The 21,775-nt window shown below is 42.2% G+C and overlaps 1 protein-coding gene across 1 annotated transcript in view; it reads right to left on the reverse strand.

Annotated features, from left to right (window-relative positions):
* Window positions 1-21,775, reverse strand: part of csmd2 (CUB and Sushi multiple domains 2) — a 209,189-nt gene that overhangs the window by 52,759 nt on the left and 134,655 nt on the right. The window contains exons 27-37 of the mRNA XM_068576332.1: window positions 18,136-18,338; window positions 17,795-17,986; window positions 16,700-16,838; window positions 16,280-16,467; window positions 11,903-12,097; window positions 11,002-11,118; window positions 8,999-9,112; window positions 4,979-5,074; window positions 3,997-4,200; window positions 2,942-3,066; window positions 212-308 (exon numbers count right to left, since the gene is read on the reverse strand). Coding sequence (XP_068432433.1) covers window positions 212-308; window positions 2,942-3,066; window positions 3,997-4,200; window positions 4,979-5,074; window positions 8,999-9,112; window positions 11,002-11,118; window positions 11,903-12,097; window positions 16,280-16,467; window positions 16,700-16,838; window positions 17,795-17,986; window positions 18,136-18,338 — 1,670 coding nt within the window. The remainder of the gene's footprint in view (window positions 1-211; window positions 309-2,941; window positions 3,067-3,996; window positions 4,201-4,978; window positions 5,075-8,998; window positions 9,113-11,001; window positions 11,119-11,902; window positions 12,098-16,279; window positions 16,468-16,699; window positions 16,839-17,794; window positions 17,987-18,135; window positions 18,339-21,775) is intronic.

Here is a 21,775-nt window from a genome sequence, read left to right on the forward strand (position 1 = left end):
CTGTGCCACACAAGGCTCCCGTTTTAAGTAGCGTACGTGTTAACAGACACAATATGTGTTGTTAGAGGTTGTATTCTGCTCCGAGAAAACTAATGAGGTGATCACGTTGCTTGGACGATGATTTTGGCAGGTATAGATGAGTGCTTACAGAACATAATAAAGAATGTGCAAGAAAGCAAATGCACACATGTGAGCAAATATACAGCAATACCTGAGAAGCTGCCAAGCATGGTGTCAGTGTTGTCCCCTCCGTCAAACACTTCCAGCGAGTCCCAGTTCTGCTCTGTGACAAAGCTGATTACCTGGATCTGAGACAGGGAAGAAGAAGGAAAGTATTGGATCTAGGGAGCAGAGCAGCAACAGTAAGCTCAAGGGTGTGTGTGCGTAGGGACATCAATAATAAGGTTGAAGGGTTGAAGATTGATTAGGAGTGGAACACACCATTAACCAAAGGTGTATCTGAAAAAGATAACACTGTGAAGAAGTGAAAAACATGGCCATTTGGCTTGTAACTACTTTCCCCTTTCGAGTAGCACTTGTCTCAGCCCTGACATATGAACCTAATGTCAAGTTAATTAAAGGCTATCATCAGCATGACAAAGATATTTCTATGTACAAAACATTATCCCAAAGGTCACCGATCTTCTCCTCTGAACTCATTCCGTGTTTCAAAAGATAGTTTAGACTTTAGAGTACCATTAAAGGCACGTTTAACTTAATACAGTTTCTTGTTTCTTTATATACTGTTGGAGGTTCATACAAGGCGACAATTAAATGAATAAAGTTATGAGGACTTTACAAAAAGAAAGTTCAGATTTCTCGATAGAAAGGAAGAATATACATTATGCAATACAGTCTAGTTTATATAGTATGCCTGCTTTTATACATTTCAAACTGATCATTTTGGAAAGCTGCAGTGAAGCGGTGGGAATTGGATTTGAATTTAAGAAAACTGTATGACAGCTGCAGAGAACGCTGGATGCTATTTTTCAAAGAAAGGCAGACTGAGACATCTAAATATATGCTTCTGTATCCTCTAACAAAAGATACCACAAACTTTAGGAATAACATTCAGGATTCTCACAAAGATTGCCGAAAACATGGATGATACAACTTATTTTGCTGTTAAATAGTAACCAAAGGAAGTGGGAGGCTCACCCCATACAATTGCCTAACAAATGAAAGTAAACAAATCTTTTGTCACTTATCCATTTACAAATGTGTAGAAGGGGCTAAACTGCCATCTACTATATATTGGCTATGTCTTAAGCTAAAATCCATCAATTTTGTCCAACACCCTCTGTCCTTCCATGCTTTTACTCTCCAAGCCTCCCTTTCTGTTGCCTCTCACTCTATTACTCAGCGCTCTGCTCTGCCTCTGATGGTTATAGATCAGAGACAAGCCAATTAAAGGGGCGGTTGGGGCTCTGGTGCATCCCGGGAGACAAGGCAGATCATAGATTGATCTTTCATTAGGAGGGCCACAACAAATGTGCCGGCAAGGCACCTCGCTCCTTTAAGTTCTCTTCTGGATCGTGATCCTCCAATCTAATGTGTCTCTGCTAACTGGGAGAAGGGAAGCAACAGAGGGAAAGACAATGACGGTGTGAAAGAGACGAGGTGGATGAGGAGGATTTAGCTGTAGGGAGTATAGACACCGAGCAGAAAACCCTGTAACACGCTCACCACAGTGAGCGTGTCCGATTTTTTGGAAGTGCAGGCAGCGACCCTTTTGCAACAAGTTTGAGTGCGTCTCTGGGTGGTGCAAAGAACACAAACACTCATACGTCATCACCGAGCGACATCGATGCCACTCTGGTATATACACGTTCCGGTGTCATGCTGTTGTCCTTGAAAGTGTGTGGGCAGCCAGCTCTCTGTTCTTATCTTTGGTCTATTTCACCACCTAGCTAGTGAGATGTTAGTGTGTAGGGCAGCATGCTAAGTGTGCCTGTGGGCCATCTCGTGTATTTGACCTGCAAGGACAGCCAGCTGAGCTGGAGGAGCTAATAGCCGAGGGACTGCACTGAGGTCATTAGCCATGGAGGCTGAAGCGTAAGCCTAAAAACTTTCCTTCCGGCAGATCCACAGGGACCTTGCACAGGTTTCTGGGAAAGTTCCATCACACGTGCATCAATGAATACAAATATGCAAACTGAATTAACTCCCAAGAAAGAAAAGTAAAGTAATTGAACAGGCAATTATACACAAATTCATTTTCTAATTTTCAAACGGCGCAATCTTAAGTTTCTGGTATAGTGATCTGCCAAATTAAATTTTGAGTCTATAGACTCATGCAGCAGCCCTCCTGTACCATGATAATTGTAAATGCTACAACTTGATGGACTGTGGGTAGCTCTATTAATTAGCCCTTGGCAAGCCGTGTTGTCATGAACATGCATTCCTTCAAGCCTGGCCAAAGACTGCTTTAAAATAAAAGGTTAGTTTATACGCTGCAGATTATCCTATAATACTCATGTATGGATACCATCTGATAAGTAGGGAGATTGAAAAGCATAACTCAGAATGTATCTATTATATTGCATGCCTGTACATCAATCGTTATATCATGTTATGAAGTTGCGTTATGATTATAACGCTTTTTTAATGAGGTCGGCGTGAATATAAGTTCCATTCGTGGCATAATGTCGTATAGATTCCAAAACTGAATTCCTCTTGCACAGTTTTTGACTTGGCTATTATCCAGTCTTTCAATATTTATGTTTGACAAATGGTGCGTTAATTCCTTGGGTTCCATGTGGTTTGGAAATACGTGATTGTATTTGGGATGAGTTAGAAGGGATGGAATGTATTTAAACTCTGTGGCCAACACAGCAGAATCTGCCTCTGATTTACTCAAGATTTAACACATTGATCCGATTATTACAATTCTGTCACACGGGACAGCGTTGATGCCAGGGAGAAACTCTGTCACGCAAACCTGGATTCCTGATCCTTCAGGAACAGTGATCTTCCAGACACAGTTGAGGCTGTTGAGGTAAGGCTCGGGGAAGCCAGGAGACAAGATGGTACCAGTTCGGTGGGTCAGGTTGCCACCACACGGGACTGCAGGGGAAAAGGATGAAAAAGGAATGAGCGGGATGAAAACATAGATCCCAGTGTAACAAACGTGTACCAGTGTCCCAAAAATGGTTGCAAACTAGATGTAAAAAGATGCAGCAAGAGTAGGAACATCAGTCCCCCGAGGGTTAATGCACAGAAGCATACATTTGCACACAAAGCGTTATAAAATGTTAATGTCGCATAATCTTCCTCATCTCTTTTCCTCAAACATTGATGTGACGATCATGGAAAACAGGATGACGATCAAACAACAAGTCAGACAAACGATAAGCAAAAATAATGCCAAAATAGTTCATCACAGTTCTCACATTTTCAGCTAGTTTACGGAAAAAATGGATTCTAGGACCCATTAAAATGTAATCATTAACCACAACTAGAGAGGAGACTTAACCACCTGGACATGCAAGCACACACACAGACATACTGACGCATTATACTCGACTCGTTCAGCACATTTACACATCTGGTCACAGCATAGGAACATCTGCTACAGCTGTATGCACTGTAGTGTGTGAGTGAGAGTCTTTCTTTGTATATACCATACATATGGATATCTCCATATGTGCGTGTGTGTGTGTGTGTGTGTGTGTGTGTGTGTGTGTGTGTGTGTGTGTGTGTGAATGTGTGCATGTGTGACCCACAGCACACAGCTGCCACCTGTGTACTGCATGGTTGAATCTTGGTGTATTGCTACAGGCCATGGCTGGCAGCCTGCATCTGTAACAAGAGTTTAACGCTCAATGACAAGTCATCAAGTGGGAGGGACACAGTAGGAGGAATGGAAATGAACAGAGTTATTACAATAATTAAAGACAGAAACAAATGAATGAGGGAAGGAACGCAAGACAAACAACACACACACAGAGACTGAGAGGCGAGAGCTTGTGTGTGTCTTTGAGAACGCATGCTTACCTATACAGCTGGGTATGGAGCTGTTCCATTGTGCCAGGGCGTTGGGAACTGTCAAACATTCAATGGCACTGGGCCCCTCCAGCATGTAACCTGGACTGCACTCAAAGCGGATTACAGCACCAACGGCAAAGTTGTTACCCATACGGCGGCCATTCCGGGGCTCGGGGACTGAGCTGCACTGGGTGGCACTGGTCCGCGGCACGGCTATGGAGCAACAGAGTGAGAACACAGCTGATGACAGGCGTCGTGAAGTCGCTAGGTGTGACACATCCAAGAAATAAAATAAGCATCTGTGTTGCTGATTGTAGTCAGTCCACAATAGATTTAACCATGTGTTTTTCCAAAGACTTTTTTTTTCTGCATGCAACTTTAAGAGTCCAACACTTGATCGAGCAATTCATTTAAAAAGGATGACTTTAAAAGGTGCAATGGGTGTCACTGGCTGAATGATCAGACTGTGTCCCAAATAAATAATATGAAATATCGTGGTTGCATCTACTTACTTTGAATAAAATACCACAAAAAAAATAAAAATATTCATTAAACTTTCTCGAGAGCTGCCATTGCCTTTGGAAATGTAATTTCTGGTAAAGTGTATTATTTAAGGAAAATAACAGTTCAAGAGAGAAATGTCCCTCTTAGGGGAAGAGAGGAACATGAGAGTTTAAACAGATATTCAATACAATTTGACTGTGTTTATGCGCCAGAGCGCACACACACACACGCACACACACACACATGCACACACACGCATACGCACACACACACACACGCACACACACACACACGCACACACACATATCACAGTTGAAATGGTGGATGGAGGGGAATCCTTTCGACTCTGTTAGAGTAGATGGAATCCAAAAGAAGCAAGATAGTACAGTTCATGTGTGTGTGTGTGTGTGTGTGTGTGTGTGTGTGTGTGTGTGTGTGTGTGTGTGTGTGTGTGTGTGTGTGTGTGCACGCATGTGTACACACTTACCTTGGTAGACCAGGTGGAATCCTTTAGAGCTGGATTGGCCTTTGGAGGTGAAGCGGATCAGGATTTGGTTGGAGGTTGCTAATGGCAACGACTCGCCTATGATGAGGAGTATGCAAATGCACGGTCATTATTAAGGTCATCCTTATATTTTATAAACATTATGCTCATCTTCTATGCCTAATGGGTGGCAACCACTTCACTCTGACTTCATGTGACTGAATGGGAGTCCTTGTCCTTGGCACTGGTAGCATTTTATCACATGTACGCCTGAGCCTCCGACCGCAGTTATGGGAGTTTAGAAGGTAGTTTTCATCAAAATGTGAGCCCTGAAGAGTATGTAAGCTCACTGTTGTCTTCTTGTTTTTCCCAGCTCAGAAATATAATTCACGGTTAATTTCTCTGTCTTGTCCCAGCTGGACTATTGTGACTCACTGTTCACACATCCAATTAACAAATCATTACTGGAGAATGTGCAGCTGGTATAAAATGGTGCAGCAAGGGTTGTGCAGAAGCACCAGCTGCAGAGATCACACCTCCCTTGATGTAACTTCATTGGCTGTACATCAATACGGGATCGAATTCTCGGTTGGGTGAATCACCTGCATGGCCCTGCACAATCAAGCGCCTGCTGACATCCAGGAAGTCTAACAGCATACTGTGCAGACAGGAGGACTCCAAGGTCACCTGACAAGGGCTCAGTGGCTGTCAATCCGTCAAAATGCAAGAGCAAGGTCAGGGTTTTGGTTGTTGTAGCAGGTTTTGTAACAGTACATTTGGTCAGTTGGGTTTTGTTTTCAATGGCATATGAAAACAGAACGAGACAGACTTTTTTCATTTGTTTTCCTGATTAAAATCAGTTTTTTAACTGAAATATAATGTGTTGCGCGGTTTGCTCTACCAGATACAATATTGTGGACAATTTACTGATACATGTCAGGGTTCAAGACTTCATGTGGCTGTTTATATGTTTACAATGGAATATTTCCACATTCATATAAATCATTCAACCTGTACACGTGCCAGAAACGGCAAATCTCTGACTATAAATCTGATCCTCCTACGTCGGCACTCAAATTACAATATTATGACCACCTGCTATACTCATCAGCCCTATAGTGTAATTAAACACCCCCATGATGTCTCTACTGTGGTGGAAAAGTGTTTGTTGACTGACGTCAAACATGACACAAAGTGTGAGCATCTCTGTCACTGCCTCCGTCTTTTTTCTCTCAGTGTGCTGCTGACTGGCTCTCTGCAGTGGATCTCATTACTCTGTGTCTGCTTGCTGTCACACCGTAGTGGAAGTCAGACGCGCTTAACCCCAGAGGCAACATCTGTGTGTCTGTGTCAGTGAGTCTGTGTATGCATGTTTAGCTCCTGCTTTAGCGTGCATGAATATTTTTGTGCCTTTAAGTGCCGTGTGCTCCAATGGCACAGTTTTTCTTAGCGTGCTCTTCATCATGATTGTTCAAGTGTCACTGTAGGATCCTCAAAGCATGCTGGGTAGTTTATTAGAAGTCCTTGCTGTGCGCTTTCATGGTGACAGTGTTTCATAATGTGCTGGGCAGGTATTCATCCAGACCGGTCAAACATGTGTCAGCATATGACTTGTGAATGCTCGGCCCACTTCTCAGCTCCAAAGCACTCTGCCCTAAAAAAGATTATGTATGCCTATGAAATGTCAATCATGGCTTTGGCTGGAAGGCAGTAGCCAAAATCCAGCAGCAGTTGTTGGGATGCACTGGTTGGGATGCAGCAGTCATGGAAAACAGATGTCACAGATTAACGCTCCAGCTGCTAACCCACAACTCAAACAGGTTTAAAGTGGATTACAGGAGGACACTTTTATGAATAAGAACATCAAAAGTGCAAAAGTGGTCAAAGTTAAATGTCGTAATATAACTCACTAGTCACACTTAAAATGATGGCCAAGAGAGTAGAAGTACTTTTGAAAAAAAAAAATACAAAAATTAGCATTTAGATAAATAAAAATGATTTATTGATTTAGTCCTTTTGTCATTTCTGCCGACACGCCGTCTCCTTTTCTTTTCTCATTCCCACCTTTTCTTATTTTCTTGTTCAATTCACCATTTCCTCATTGTGCTCTGTCTGTCACCACTGCCTCCGAAAATTCATAATCAATGCCTTTACGATTCAAAATCAGGGATTTGCCTCACCACGCGAGCTAGTAATGAAACTGTACTGTTGGACTACTGAGACTAAAATAATGTAATATGCTATTCAGGGTCAGGATAATCACAGGAAATGTCTTTTATGTTTTGACAACTGTGATTTACAATGCGTGACAATAATATCCTGTCAGGCACTAAAATTACCATTACCGGCAGTCTGCTTATTGCACATAACAACAGCTTGTATATTAAACCGTATGGGTGAATTTCTTGCTTTATAAGCTTGCGTATGTGCACGTTAATCCATTTGTGAGCTTCAATGCATCTGTATGGTGGATGCAGGTACACACTTCTGCCTAATTCGTGCTAGTTATGCCTGCATGCACTGCAGTTCTTCAGCTGCACCGCCTGTGTGAGCTTAACTCTTTTTCCCTTGCCAAAGTGTGTCAGCCCTGCTCTGCCACGCCTGGTTACAGAGCTCTGTGAACCTGCCGCCAGGAGTCCTCATTTAATATAGCGACCTGTTTATTGAGCTGTGAACTGGATTTTCTGAGGGTACTCTGGACACAAACCAAAGTAACCATGTTGCTTTTGTCAAGCCACGGGGCTAGGGCAGGCAGAGATGGAGCGCTGCCCGAAACTCACGCACTTTTACACTCCACCCCTCTTGAAAGGTTGAAGCTTCCCTATTCAAGCTGTTCCTGTTGGAGCCCAATATGGTTGTGGCATTTATTTTACACAATTTCATAACACTGCTACAACAGAAATCCTTCATTCTCCTTCACCTCACCGTTATACCTTTTGCTAACTGCTTTATTTAAATATTGTTAATAGGGGTTGCATCCTTACCATATATAGTCATACAGGCACTTGTTGAAACCTAGATTGTAGTTTTAAGAAAACGACGTGGTTGCCTTAATACTTTGATTTAGGTCATAGTTTTGTTAAGGTTTGAAATTCCATCGCCAGTGTTGAGGTCACAATATTGTTTTTGAATGGAGAGAAGTTAACAGATGTTTCTATATAATTGCTGTTTATAGAAAACACAGTTTGCTCATTAAAAGTGAAGTTTCAGCTGTGACTAATCATGAAAAATGTTTGTTAAATTAAATTGTATGCTTTTTAAATAAAAAATAATAATATTTTGGTGATGGTATTATTGAAGTTATGATTTGTAACGTTACAGCTAAATCTGTTGCATGCAAGCTAAAAAGTTAAGCCACTATTTTGAACTTATTACCGATGCTTTATGGTTGTAATTTCAAGTATGATAGTCGCGGTTATGCTAATGCATTTTTAAGAAGGAGTCTTCGTTTCAAGTCTTAACGCTAAACATTTAATTTCCCCCTATCTCATTTCCCTTGCTTAAAACCGGTTCACAGGTGTTCCTGTGTGTGTGCGTGTGTGTGTGTGTGTGTGTGTGCGCGACCGCTCTTGTTTGGCCACACACTTACCTGCGCACATATCCTGAGAGTTAACATGTGTTTGTTTATGTTATCCCTGTGACTCTGAAGTTGTTGTTGTTACTGTTAAATCTTTTTTTACAGCTCACTGGAGCCCACCTGCAGCCACGGCAGCTCTGCCTGTGTCAGCAATTTGTCCCCGAGTTTAACTGGATCCTTATGAAAGGGATATGGCCTAGACAATATTATATTTAGTCCCCTGTCATGTAAAAAATAATGGCCAGGGGATCAAACAGTCCAATCTCATTTGCTGATTTGGTAAATACTGGTGCTGAATATAAAACAAAACTTTAACAATTGTGTGGGATTCATGTCTGGCCAACCAACATTTGAAAGTAAATAGCTTCTATTAACCACCCCCCTTAAGTTTAATATCGGATGAATATCCCCCAAAGTAGCTACGCAGAGTATTTTTGTTGAAGTACCTGTGTGCGCTCCAGAAAGGGAGCTGAGCACACGGGAGTGCTGCGTCGGCCCATCAAAAACCTCCACGATGTCATTCAGTGCCGTCTGGAAGAAGGCAAATTGACTGAAGACCACTAGAAAAGAGAGATAGGGACAGAAAATTGACATCGGAGCAAATTGAAATGAGCTAAAACGTGTTCTTCATCACAAGCTCACTAGAAACTCTAAAACCCATTTGAAATAACACAGAGAAAACAGGAACATGTATTCTGTCGTATCCTCATTCAAAAGGATATTATCAACAGCAATTTCAAACCAAATGTCTTCCTTAACGCGAGATGGATAATGCTGTCAGTTATGACAACACAGCCAAAAAATGAAATTACACGACTCAATCAACAGTCGTGTCTGGGCTTGATTGCTTGTCAGTGGATGAAAGGCTTTGGCAATGACAGCCAAACTGCAGTACAATGTGCGGCTAAAGCTCCACGATGGTGCTTTCATCCTTTCTACCGCGATTACGTTCACGTCTAATCTTTGTCTAGTTTGCTTATATATAGCACGTTGAAGAGAAGGATAAAGAGGATGCGGAAGAGGGCAGAGGGGACAGAGTACTTGTGCTCTCTATTAGGTTTGATAGCAGCTACTCTTGAACATGACTCAGCGTCTGTTTCCTCCTACTCGGCTTCAATGGTTTCCTTTATCCGTACATCCTCTTTATCTCCAATGATAATAGATGGCAGTGGTTTCAGTGACAGCCACCCTATCCTTTGCATTGGGGAAAATAGCCTATCATTAGGGCAGGTGCATCAGCCTAATGAGAAGCGGCAAGAATGGAGGCGAGAATAATTGTGGCTCTGCACGACAAAGTACGCTGCCTTGGGCCTCCCTGTCATTTTCCAGGAAAATGCAATTGTGGACTCTCATAATTTAACTTTCCTCGCACGCTTTGAATCCATTGAGTGAAATATGTTGCCGACAGGGTCAAAGAAGAACGGGTGCCCAGCCATTTTGGAGCAGTGCCAAACCTCTGAGCGGGCGTCATGACCTCGACATTGAAAAGACCGGGGTTAAGTACCCAAACCACATGCCGGCCTCTGCTGTTTGGTGCAATTTAACAATGATAAGACTTGAGCTTCCCTTGAGATGGACACAATGCTGATAACTTCAGGAGAGAGAAAAGGAAGCAGGAGATAAAAAAAAAGTGAAGGACAGACAGAAAGTCAAAGCCGCGAGACTTCGTGGGCAACTAAGTGAAACATGTTTGCTTCTGTATTTGCATGTTTAAGCTGTGTCATACTTCTGCATTGTTTTGCTTTCGGAATAATTTGCTGCTCCCACAGTATCAGATTACATATTGGAAGCAAGCTGTGACCTTTAAGATGGAAATGCCAAAACGTAGTGAAACTCCGGGAACTCTGGATCTTCCAGACACCAATTATTTGTTGGTGTGGGTATGTGTGTGTGCGCGCGTGTGTGTGTGTGTGTATGTGTGAGACAGACATATTGTATGCCTGGTGTGTAAGATAGTGATTAAATTGCTCTACCAAAGTAATGTGAAAATATGTGTATGGAAATAAGACAAAATTGATATTGGAACTATCAATCACTGTGTGATTCTACTGTGTGTAGGAAAATGTGGGGAAAAAATAAATTGCATTCAGTAGAAACCTCACACTGAAGCACTTTAATTGCAATATAAGAAGACAATGTGTGTGGGAGCTTTTACAAGTTCTTCACAAACGTGCTGCCTCCCACACCTCTGCCACTAAGAATATTTAGGTATGAGGACAAAAAAAAAAGCAAAAAGTTTTCCCCTTAACTTTGCAAAGTGAAATAAAGTGGAAGTCAGTCAGGCACCTGAGCATAGTTTGAGTCTGATATGGACATTTCGTGCATTACAGTGTAACTGCACCATAAATGAACACACATAATTATCCCCCGTGCACACACTCATAGACACACGCAAAAATGCACGACAGTATTTTGAAATACAGACGTGCAGTGCTCCTTCTCGGCTTACCGTACTCGTTGGGCACCACCACGGTGTACATACAGCTTCGTGAACTGCTGTAGTTGCCAGGGAAACGAGGAGACAAGACCACTCCTTCTGAGCCCGCGTACTGTCCGCCGCACGGAGCTGGAGGAAGACACAGAGATGTGACGTAAAGAGACAGGGCAGACAGAGAAGGACGGTCTAAAGCCAATAGTGCGAGATTCCATTCCTCCGCTACCTCCTGCTCTCCCATCCCCTCTGTTCTATTACTCCTAAATTACTTTTCTTGTCTGATTGGGTTTTGGGTGGAAGATGTCCCTGGTGTTTGCCAGAGTGAAATTGCAATGTTTTCCAAGTGTCCCTCTGGGTTAGCCCAGGTGAGATCAGGCCCGAATCTCCTCTCCTGCTCATAGCCCCTAAAAATGCTCTGTGTGTGGGCTAATCTTTGTGCGAGTGCACATTGCACATGTGTCATTGTGCTTTTTATCTGGAAATAAGCGTGTGGTGTGTACATGTATCCACCTTGACATGCAACCGAGGCGTCACACTGCGAGAGCCAGATACGCTGGTGCCGGGGATCTTTTACCAGCTTTCCGGGTGGGAGGGTGTGGGGGGGGGGGGGGGTGATATGCACACAGCATTTGTCACTCGCGTCGTGGCAATGTCAGAGAACAGCCAGGATGACGCAGGTTTTGCCGCGTGTGCGAGAGGCAGATATGCAAAATACGGCGCTCTCTTCAAACTGGCGATTAAATTACAGCTAAACCCTCACATCTATTAACGTTAGCAAAACCCACACAGCTCTACACATATACCTGTAGGACATAGCTCTGTGCAAAATCCACATGATCATGCGCGCATGTTTACATGTGATGAATCTATAAGTGGCTTGTGTTCCTAACAGCTGTCTCCAGATGTCGGTGTTTACCAATGCAGATGGGTTTGGGTTTGTTCCAGCTCGGCTTGCCATCTCCCCCCATGATGCACGTGAGGGTTGGGTCTCCCTCTAGTGTGTAGCCGCTGTCGCAGCGGTAGGTGACAGTAGAGCCCAGCTTGAGGTCGGCGCCCACGCGAGTCCCATTGCGCACCAGACCCGGCTCAAAGCAAGACTCCCTGGGGTTCTCTGTGGAGAGAGGTAACACGGTGGAAAATCAGTGACAGAAAGGAAAGTGTATTTGATAAAATATTTTTTTTTTTTTGCATCAAGCTGCAGCGGTGATACGAGAATAGAAATTGTTTTCTGCCTAAGGTTCCTGATATTTTCACATTCCTCACTTCCTTCCTTTCTTTTGTCGCTTTCTGTGCTCATTCCCATTTTCCTGCAAGCCTGTGCTTTCCTCTTTCAGTAAATAGATCTCACTGACTGCCACTTTTCTCTCTAGCCCTTGACGGTGCCCTTTCATCTGTGGCTGCTGGAGGTATGTATGGCTGGGGAGACAGACAGGCAGCTGATTGAGAGTGGCACGCTCTGGCCCAAGGTCTGCTGACTGCACACAACCGCCTCTCACACAACGCTTCGCTGTGCAGTCAACTAGAGAAGACAATGCACATACGCAAGCTTTCTCTTGCGAACACACACACACACACACACACTCAGCCTCGACACACTCACACACTGTATCTAACCGTATATCAATCACCACTCCTGAGGTCGTAAGAAAGATGTCTCGCTCAATCTACCATCACATTGTTCTTAGGTTGAAAATGTGCATGTGAGAGGAGGCCTGTCAATTTGCCACACATCACAACCTTACAGCTAAAATAGACGTAGAAGAAAATGCCCAAAGCAATTCAGTTCAATCTTAAACACAGTTCACTCTTGTCTCACAGCAAACCTCAATATTTAATGACTTAACACGCATATACAAAAGGAAAGGGGAGTCAAATGTTTTCTTTTATCAGGACAATTTCAACGCTACAATTCTGTGCCTCAATATCTGCCAACTGAAATAAAACTTTAAGTAGGAAACACTGTTCGTATTTGTGAAGGCCAAAAGGGACACCAACAGAGAAGGCTATTTTCTTCTTTCTTATGCCAATAGTATTTACAAAAGTTATTTCATTATCTATCTCAGAATTAATTATATGTGTCAATGACAACTAATTTAAATAGTTGAATCTGATTGGACAAGTCTTGAGTAACTAGCTCATCAAATGCTTTGTATTTTGTTTGCTCATTGACCTCCCTCTGTTTAAGCTTTATTCATCTATATCAATGACTATTCTGAAGCTGTTCTTTCAGAGTAATGGTCCGTGCTGTTTGTTATGTTTCTGTGTGTGTGTGTGTGTGTGTGTGTGTGTGTGTTTGTGTGAGTAGAGGCCTAATGCTGTCCAAAGTACTGAAACAGAGTGACATATTCGGTCTCAACTTGATTGCTTTTCGTGGTTGTGAACAGAACTTCTGGCCCTAATTTAATTTTTTACCTTTTATAGCAATCCACAGTCAGAGGGGAAACATCAGGGAAGCAAAGGGAGAGTCAAGAGAGAGAGAGAGAGAGAGAGAGAGAGAGAGAGAGAGAGAGAGAGAGAGAGAGAGAGAGAGAGAGACGTATGCTGTTTCTATGTGCTTCCCTTCGCTGATTTCAGGGAATACGTCTGGAATTCCAAATCAATTGAGCGCTCACGTTGTAATGTAAAGCTCTGATTATTACATGCATATTTAACTGATGGTCTCTTATGTCAAAGCAAATTTGGAGGTTTATTCACGCAAAATTACACATCTTAAAATTCCTAACGACAGTGGTACTAATAGTTACATGTTATACCAAGATAGGCGATACATCATGATTTGTTGGGTGACACCAGACACTTCAACGTAAGATGTATGTGGACCTCATATGGCACGAATGATCCTTTGTTTCATCACCATATTTTCCTGCCACTCATATCAGCCTCTTTAAATCAGATCATTGAGAGGGCTATTATTCGGGGTCACTGATAGAACTAGTGATGTGTTAGTTATGTGTATCTTCCCTTCGACTTATTTTCTATTTGTCTTTTTTGTCCATCTTTACTGATGATGACCAACATGTGGTAGATGATTTTTATATTGTTTTTTTTTCTTGTTCCACCATCTGCCAGTATAGTGGGGTTTAATTTGCAACCTCCTCCTGTTGTAAGCCATCAAACTAATTTCCTTTGTGCTATAAAACAAGCATATTGCATGCAAAATCAATCTTCTCTGTACAGTAATTACAACAAAGTCTTTGACGAAGTAAAGTTCCTATGATTTATTGATGATAAAATGTACAAATAGCACCTTGGCTAAATGCCTAGTTTCTAAGATGAAAGCTGGGGACCTGCTGACCAGACAGGAGGCTGGCCTTCATGGCTGAACCTGATGCTGGGGCCAGGCATGTGGTCTGTCGGCGGTCTGTCTCCGAGGGCACCTGTTCGAGAAAGGTTGAGCCCTTTCATAGTCTGATGTAGACCTGAAGCTTCCCTTGCCGCTTACTCCATTAAACCAGCACACCTGGCAAGAGGCAGCGGAGGCGTGATGGATGTAGCAGGCGTTAGGTGTGGTGAGAAGGCCGGTCACCGCAATGAAAATGCCCGATTTAACAAGCTTTACCCCGAGACATTTGTAGGTGTGAGAGGAAATGTGCAAGTGGCATCATCTGTTTTGGAAAATACTCAAAGGGGTTTCGGTGATGTGATGTGAAGTGAAAATGAGCCCAGGAGTTTGTGAAAAGATTGGATAAGACAGATGCGAGTGTCAGTGTACTTGTATGTGTGTATCTCTCCATGTCCGTGTCTATGCGTGATACCCAAATGTGGCTCAGGCACGGCAGATTTCTTTCTCTAGAGAGCCTAATCGGACATGGCCGGAAACACGGAAACAGAAAGATATAACGATTGCTTGGTAAAGAGGCTGACAGCACCTCAGGCAGATTTTGTAATGTGATTTTCAGTGGCGGCCTCACTAAATACTGGCTGGGCCAACTCGTCAACCTGCTTGCTTCCTCACCAACCAGATCCAAACCCACAGCCAAACATGCTCTGTGCCATGTTGTTTGTCTGAAACTGAGGAGGTAATTTATGTATTATTTGGTTATGGTTCATTAGTGTGGAGAATTGGAAGTGGGGAGAGGGAGTTTTTCTGAGCCACACACTGAGTCCATCTGCCCCAACAGATTGGCCGTACAATATCACACACTCTATCACACACTGCAGAAAATATTGCTGGGAGTGAGTTAAGGAGTAGACCCTGGAACACTGTCTTAACAAAACACTGTGCTTCTCTCCATGTATGTGCACTTCTCGAATGAATCACGGCACTGCATGAACAGGTAGCGGTCCGAAATGAGTCAAATTGCTTATATAGATCAAATCCCACCACAACACGAGCCAAGAGACGAAGGGCTCAGGGTCGATCTGGAATTGGTTAAACGCCTGATACCCTAAACAGCTCTAATTGAGGCTGGGAGATTTAGGGAGATTTAACACTGTTCACTCAAGCAAAACCCTTAACGAAGATGCCCAGTCTAATTTAGATCTTCTTGAGCATCCGTATATTTGTAAAGGCTTTGACATGAAGGCACTGAAGCGATATCCTGTGAGGTTGAAACGCGAGAGCAGAAAACACAGATGTATTGAGTTATCCTTAAACCAACTGGCAGTCCGTCAAGTATGCACGCAATCATTCTCCAACATAAAACAGTACAGAGTACCCTGTGTAAAGCCAAAGAATTTGGGTCCGCCAAACAACATGCTAAGCATTGACACAAGACAACAAAATGTTGCTTGCTTCAATGCATGAGGAGTGTTTTGTGCGGCTGATCGAAAAGTGCAGAGTAAGACAAAGAATTAGAACAATTTAAAGCATACATGCTGCTGGCTTTTCATTTTCATAATGTGTTACTCAGCTACTTGAGGAGGTACGGATCAATAAGAAGCAGACTATAGCCCAAATGGGAGGGCGGTGATCAGGACGCTGCAGCATATCCCATTCTTTAGCTGAAGCAATTTTAACACCACTAATCTCACCTGCTTTGGAATAGACACAAGAGAAAGTATAAAAAAAAAGGAACAATATGCAAGGTCGATAAGCAGCAGAGGGTAAATCCATTTTCACTCTGCCAAGGGGAGAATTTTCGAACATGAATTGTTTGGGGATAAAGCTTCACATGCTCTTTAAAAATTCACTGTTTTGTCCAGAATCTTAAGACGCTGGAAATAAAAAACTGAGGATAAAAAACTCCAAAACAAAGATACACAAAATGTGAGTTTACACTTGTTTAATAGTTTTGTCCAATTAGCCTAATACTTAAGTCTTTCAACCTCCTTTAACCAAAAAGGTGCCCACCTGTGTATTGAAGAACAAATCCATTGCTGCTGAGGGAAGCATCGCTGCGGAAAGCCAAGAAGAGTGTGTTGGCGCTGCTCTCAATGCGATCTGGAACATCTGTGCCATAAAAACTACCCAGCAAGGGGCTGAGGGAGTCCGGTCCATCGTAGATATGCAAGAAGTCATAGCTGGGCTCCAAGCTGAACCTGGTTAAAGAAGTGTAAATAAAACCTATATAAATATACATTGCATGAGCTAGTAAGGTAAAAAAAAAAAATACACTGCACTGGCATCAATTTAAATAAGACATTTCAAGTCAATTCAAGTAATAGGATAGAATACCACTGAACATACATCCACACACATCATGTTTAGTATTGTGAATTGTTCTGAAAAATATGGAAGACATGCTGTAATCAGAGTGCTACTGAAGCTTACTGGTTGAAGCTAAGAGCGATGACGTAGTCCAATGTCACGGAAACTGTCCAGTCACACTCCCTTCCATGCGGGTAAGGTTCAGGATAGTCAGGAGACAGAATCAGCCCACTCGGACCGGTCAGGTTCCCCCCACACGGTGCTACGCAATGAGAGAAATGTAGAGGTTAATGCAGCACGAGATATAACTCACCAACTAAAATAAATATAACACCAACTTTCAGCGAGTGTATATTCATCCACAGTCTGTCATCACAGTAAAATTATCAAAAGGTATATTAGGAATTTGTTATTGTTATTTTGTTCAAACTCGTAGGTAGCACCAACTCTTGCAATAAGCTCATTGTTCAGGCAACTGAATGCACTGCTACTTTAAAAAAAAGAAAACTTTAACAGCATCAAAAACAGAAGAATTAGTGGTAAAAAAAACTACACAAACAAAAGATGACATAAAGTTTCCAACAGTTTTAATTTACACCAACTTTCAAAGTAACAAATACTTTGGTGAACGTCATGGTTTCCTGTTGCATGAGGCAGACGGCTTCCCCGTAAGAAGTAGTAGCCACAAAGGCTTAATTGAGACGTAACGATTGCCTATTGACACAGTTTACCATAATCTCACCTCTGACCCCTCAGCAATGAAATGATCAAACTAATTAAGCTATGTGTTAGTTAAACATGGCAGCTAATTACAAGGTCTGAATCGCTATTGTTCATTCACATTGTTTTGTAGAGCACCAAGTGTGATCATGTATTAAAAATAAAGAGTGGCGGTCTGACTGAGAGGTCCGTGTTGCTATTGAGGGACGGGATAATCAGATCTCTCTGTCTGCTGCGGTGACATTGACTTCTAGAAACGGCGAGGGAACACAGCTATCGGGTTTGCCACTTAAGATTCACTTTAGGAGTCTGTTAAGTAATCATGTTTGGAATCTGTATTGTCTACCTGTTTCAGACCAGCAAGAGAGGTGATGCGATAGACTCAACAAGGAATGAGACATTTTTGCTGATGCCAGAGAGCAAGGAGTTACAGCAGTCAATCTACTAGTTCTGAAGGTGTAGTCCATGCAGCAGGATGAACAGACGCTGCTTCTTTACCAGTGCACGTAGGCGGGTCTGGCTGCCAGAAGAAGCGACCGTTGATTTCCGTGCAGGTGATCCGGTTGGCCCCCTGCAGAATGTAGCCAGGATCACACTGGAACACCACATGGTCTCCGGGCTCCCTGCTGTCGCCGCCGCGGGTCCCATTAGTAGGCAGGCCTGGGTCATTGCAGGAGGTTGCAGTGGAGACTGAAGGAGCAAGAGGAGATGTAATCACGAACATGAAAATGAACCTCAGTCACATGATAAAAAAGGAGCTAATTATTTTCTTACAACCCAGCCATTCAACCAATGTTCATCCCACATTCATTGTACCACCCTCCCTCTTTTCTACTCACTAGAGAACTGCAGAGCAAAGCCCTGCTTGCTCGTGAAGAAGTCTGTGGTGAATTGCAGGCTGACAGTGTTAAAGGTGCTGTGGGCGTCGAGAGGCACCATCGAGCCACTGAGCTCCCTCAGCAGGACCCCTCCTTCCTGGGGCCCATCCCAGATCCGAAGCACATCGTGGACCTCCTCCGTGTGGTAAACAAGGAAATGCAGACTGTAAAAGACAAAAACAAGATACTTTAGAGGCCGTGCCATTTAATATTTGAAACTCCCTCTGATGTATTAAGGCTTTAAACTCCAAACATCCCTTTATAGTTCAGAGCCAGACCAAAAGCTGTTTATTTTTTTCCAGAGAAATATTTAAGTATGTACGCTTTGACAATCGCCAGCTTATGTTTATATTTTATTTTTGTTTAAACAGACCCAAATTAGCAGCGTTTTAATGGACGGTAATTGAAACAGAAGTCCATTTCTTGCAGTTTCCATTAACAGCTTTATTCAAGAGAAAAATCACCATTCATTGGGCAACAATCAAGATTCTGTCTATTATTTGTATTATAAAGAGTCATGTCATTATAAAAAAAAAGCAGAAAGGTAATTTCACGTAAACAAGGATGAATCAGAGCCACGGAGGAGCACATACATGGATTTCATCTAGGTACTGAGAATGTATTTAACCAATGCACACATGGTATTAATGTCATTAAAGGAGAAACATATTAATAATGTAAAGGCAACAGGCAGGTAAAGGTCAAGAATAAAGGAGGGAAACAAATAGCATTTAAAAGTGAATCACAGACGTCAGATCCAGAGAATTCAATAGATGTTCTTCAATGTCAGTCAAGCAGAAACGTCTGCCACGGCATTTAATAGTTTGAGTCTAGACATGAGAAAGATGATGCTGTCAAAATATCTTCCCTTCACTTAGGCACAGACAGCTGTCAGCCAGCTGGTGGTCCACGGGATGTGAAATGCACAGTAGTTGTGTACTTGTGTTTGTGTGCACCAGCCTCAATGCAGTGGATTTTTAATGATATATTGCTTGGAGCCTTGCATGTGTAGGGGTTTTGGACAGGCTCAGCAAGACTATAAAGGTTGAAAATGATATTTTAGAAACCAACGAGAGATTGGTAATAATGTTGATATGGGCCACTCAATATAAATAACTTATTTAAAAGACCAACAGTATTCTGAACAGCAAATTATAAGTCTCAAATGCTTGGAAGAAATCTTATAAATGTTTCTCAGCTCATTCAATTCATACTTTGTTTTTTTTCGCCTGTGAAACACATTGCTGTCTTACATACCTTTAAAATGAGAGAAAACAGTGTAATGTCCTGAGATGAAGGTGTACTCAAAATAAAGGAAAACAATGCGTTGAACTGAACTTGACTCACTTGATTTACACACAAAGCGTTTATCAAAACAACACAGTTTTTTCTTTTCTTTTCTAGATTCATGACAGGAAAAGAAAACATCTTCTCTTAATGTTGCTTCAAATGTTTTGCTTTGACGAGGTGTGACACACTGTATGCATGTTACTGAGATACTTCAATGTGCTGGGTGAACATGAGCTCCAACTAACATCCTGGTACTTGAAACGTTTTAATGTATGATATTTGTGACGTCAAAATGTATTTGAACGATTCAACGTATCATAAGAAATCTATTATGAAAATGATTTCATTATGAAAACTCAATGAAAAACATGTTGCCCAAAAGCAAATCATGACTCTCCGTTATGTTCCAATAATTTCTGTTTTAATATAAAGCAAACACTTAACAAAATGCTTACACAGCACTTAAGTTTTTCTTTTCGTAAAGAGAGCAGTCTGCAGAGCTATGTTTATTCTATTACTTTGTCCACACGCTTGATCTTATCTGATTATAAATATATCCTTTCCAGTAGTCATTTTCTCAAAAATATGATTTCAAGTTTAACATATTGAATGGTCACCTCTGTCCCAGTAAAGCAACAGGAAACCATGGTGCTGTTTGAGCTGTTAGTATCATCATCCCTTTACATACACAGAGCCTTGAGCTACAGATTATGCAGAGGAGAAACAGCAACCCACTGATATGTCAGGTTCAGCAACAAGTTTCCACCGTTTCTGCATAATTGGTGTCAGACTCCGATCTCCATACTGTCTGATGTGCGAACAGCAGCCAGAGGCTACTCAACAATGTGCTGTGTGTGTGGATACTGTACATAACCCACTTGACAAGTCCTGTTGTAATGCCTGTGAAAAAAAAGTGCACATAAAACAAACAGATGCAGGCAGGTGCACCAGTATCTATTCACGCAAATTTACACTGACGGGTATATTTGAAGGGTATGGTGCATTACACAGTCTTACATAAGTATCCCCGCCTGGTAAACTAATGCAGTGAGAGAGACATGCATGTATACACTCTACACATTAACCTCATTATCTCTAAAGCGGCGCATCACATGTTTCAAACTTTCATCCTCAAAGAAATGGCATGAATGCTAATCCTACTCTTTGTACCCCTTCTTCCCCTGCTTACAGTTCTCTGGCTAATATTCACTGACGCATAAGTAATACTCTGTGAGATATGCTAATCATTCAGAGCTGTGAATGAAACATTGCAAATAAATATATAAATACGTGTATGCTGCAGAGGAGCTAGAAGAGAGAGTAAGCTGAAGCTGTTTACTTCTCCTCAAGCTCTGGGCTTCACAGAAAACAGATGTTGATTTGGTACCAAAATGAAATTACAAGGCACACATCTCTGTTTTTCTCTTGTGGCACCGAGAATGAAACCCCTAAGTGTTTAGTCTATTAAGAGTTAGACAAGACACTCATTTATTTTACTTAGGGTGGCAGCAGCTTAAAGATCAGAGACATGGGCATCAACAACTCAGTGGTTTTGAATTAAACATTTTTAAAAGATATATTGACCCTGAAATGCACCAAATTTGGGCACAATTTCTCACAAAACTTGAATACCTGTACTGATATCTGAAGCATTATATGACAAACATTAATAAGTTGAAGTGCTAGTTAGAGAGTTGGAAATCTCCCACTACCATCCTGGCTAGTCCTCCTACTTCTAGCGACCAAAGCTTACGCTTAAAAGGCATCCATCACTGTTACATAAGCGTCTCAGGCTATTAGATGCTTGCTATGCAAAACACTTTTATGAAACCCTGAGGTACTACCATCCTTTTACCTATGCTCCACCTCCTGTCCCTCGACAGGAGATGCTGGAGTTTTCAGCATGATTAAAACAAAAGAGCATGTTTTCTAATAAATGTACAGGTATGTGCCTTCCTGCATAGACTAATAATGTGAATACAATACATGTGCACAAGATGTGTGCACATGTATGCTTATGAAGACAGACTTGAGAACGAGTAACAGATGTTTTCTGGGTGATTTGCATGAGCAGTGTCGGAATCCAGTGGTGGTCACGTGTTGGAGTCATGCTGGTGTGCTGACTGCTCTCTTGTGCTAATGCAACCTTCAGGACTGTCAGCCACCGAGTGGCATCATGTTCTACTTCCAGATTTATGTGTTAAAAGGAAGATGGAAAGGTGGGTGGGGAAGGAAGACGTACGTCGAAAGAAAGCAGAAGGTGAGGGAGGGAACAAAAACCGACCAACGTTAATCATTGCCTGGCTGCTGG

Source organism: Clinocottus analis, unplaced genomic scaffold, assembly GCF_023055335.1.
Source record: "Clinocottus analis isolate CAN_PGR_092001 unplaced genomic scaffold, fCliAna1.0.p SCAF_14, whole genome shotgun sequence".
Lineage (NCBI taxonomy): Eukaryota > Metazoa > Chordata > Actinopteri > Perciformes > Cottidae > Clinocottus > Clinocottus analis.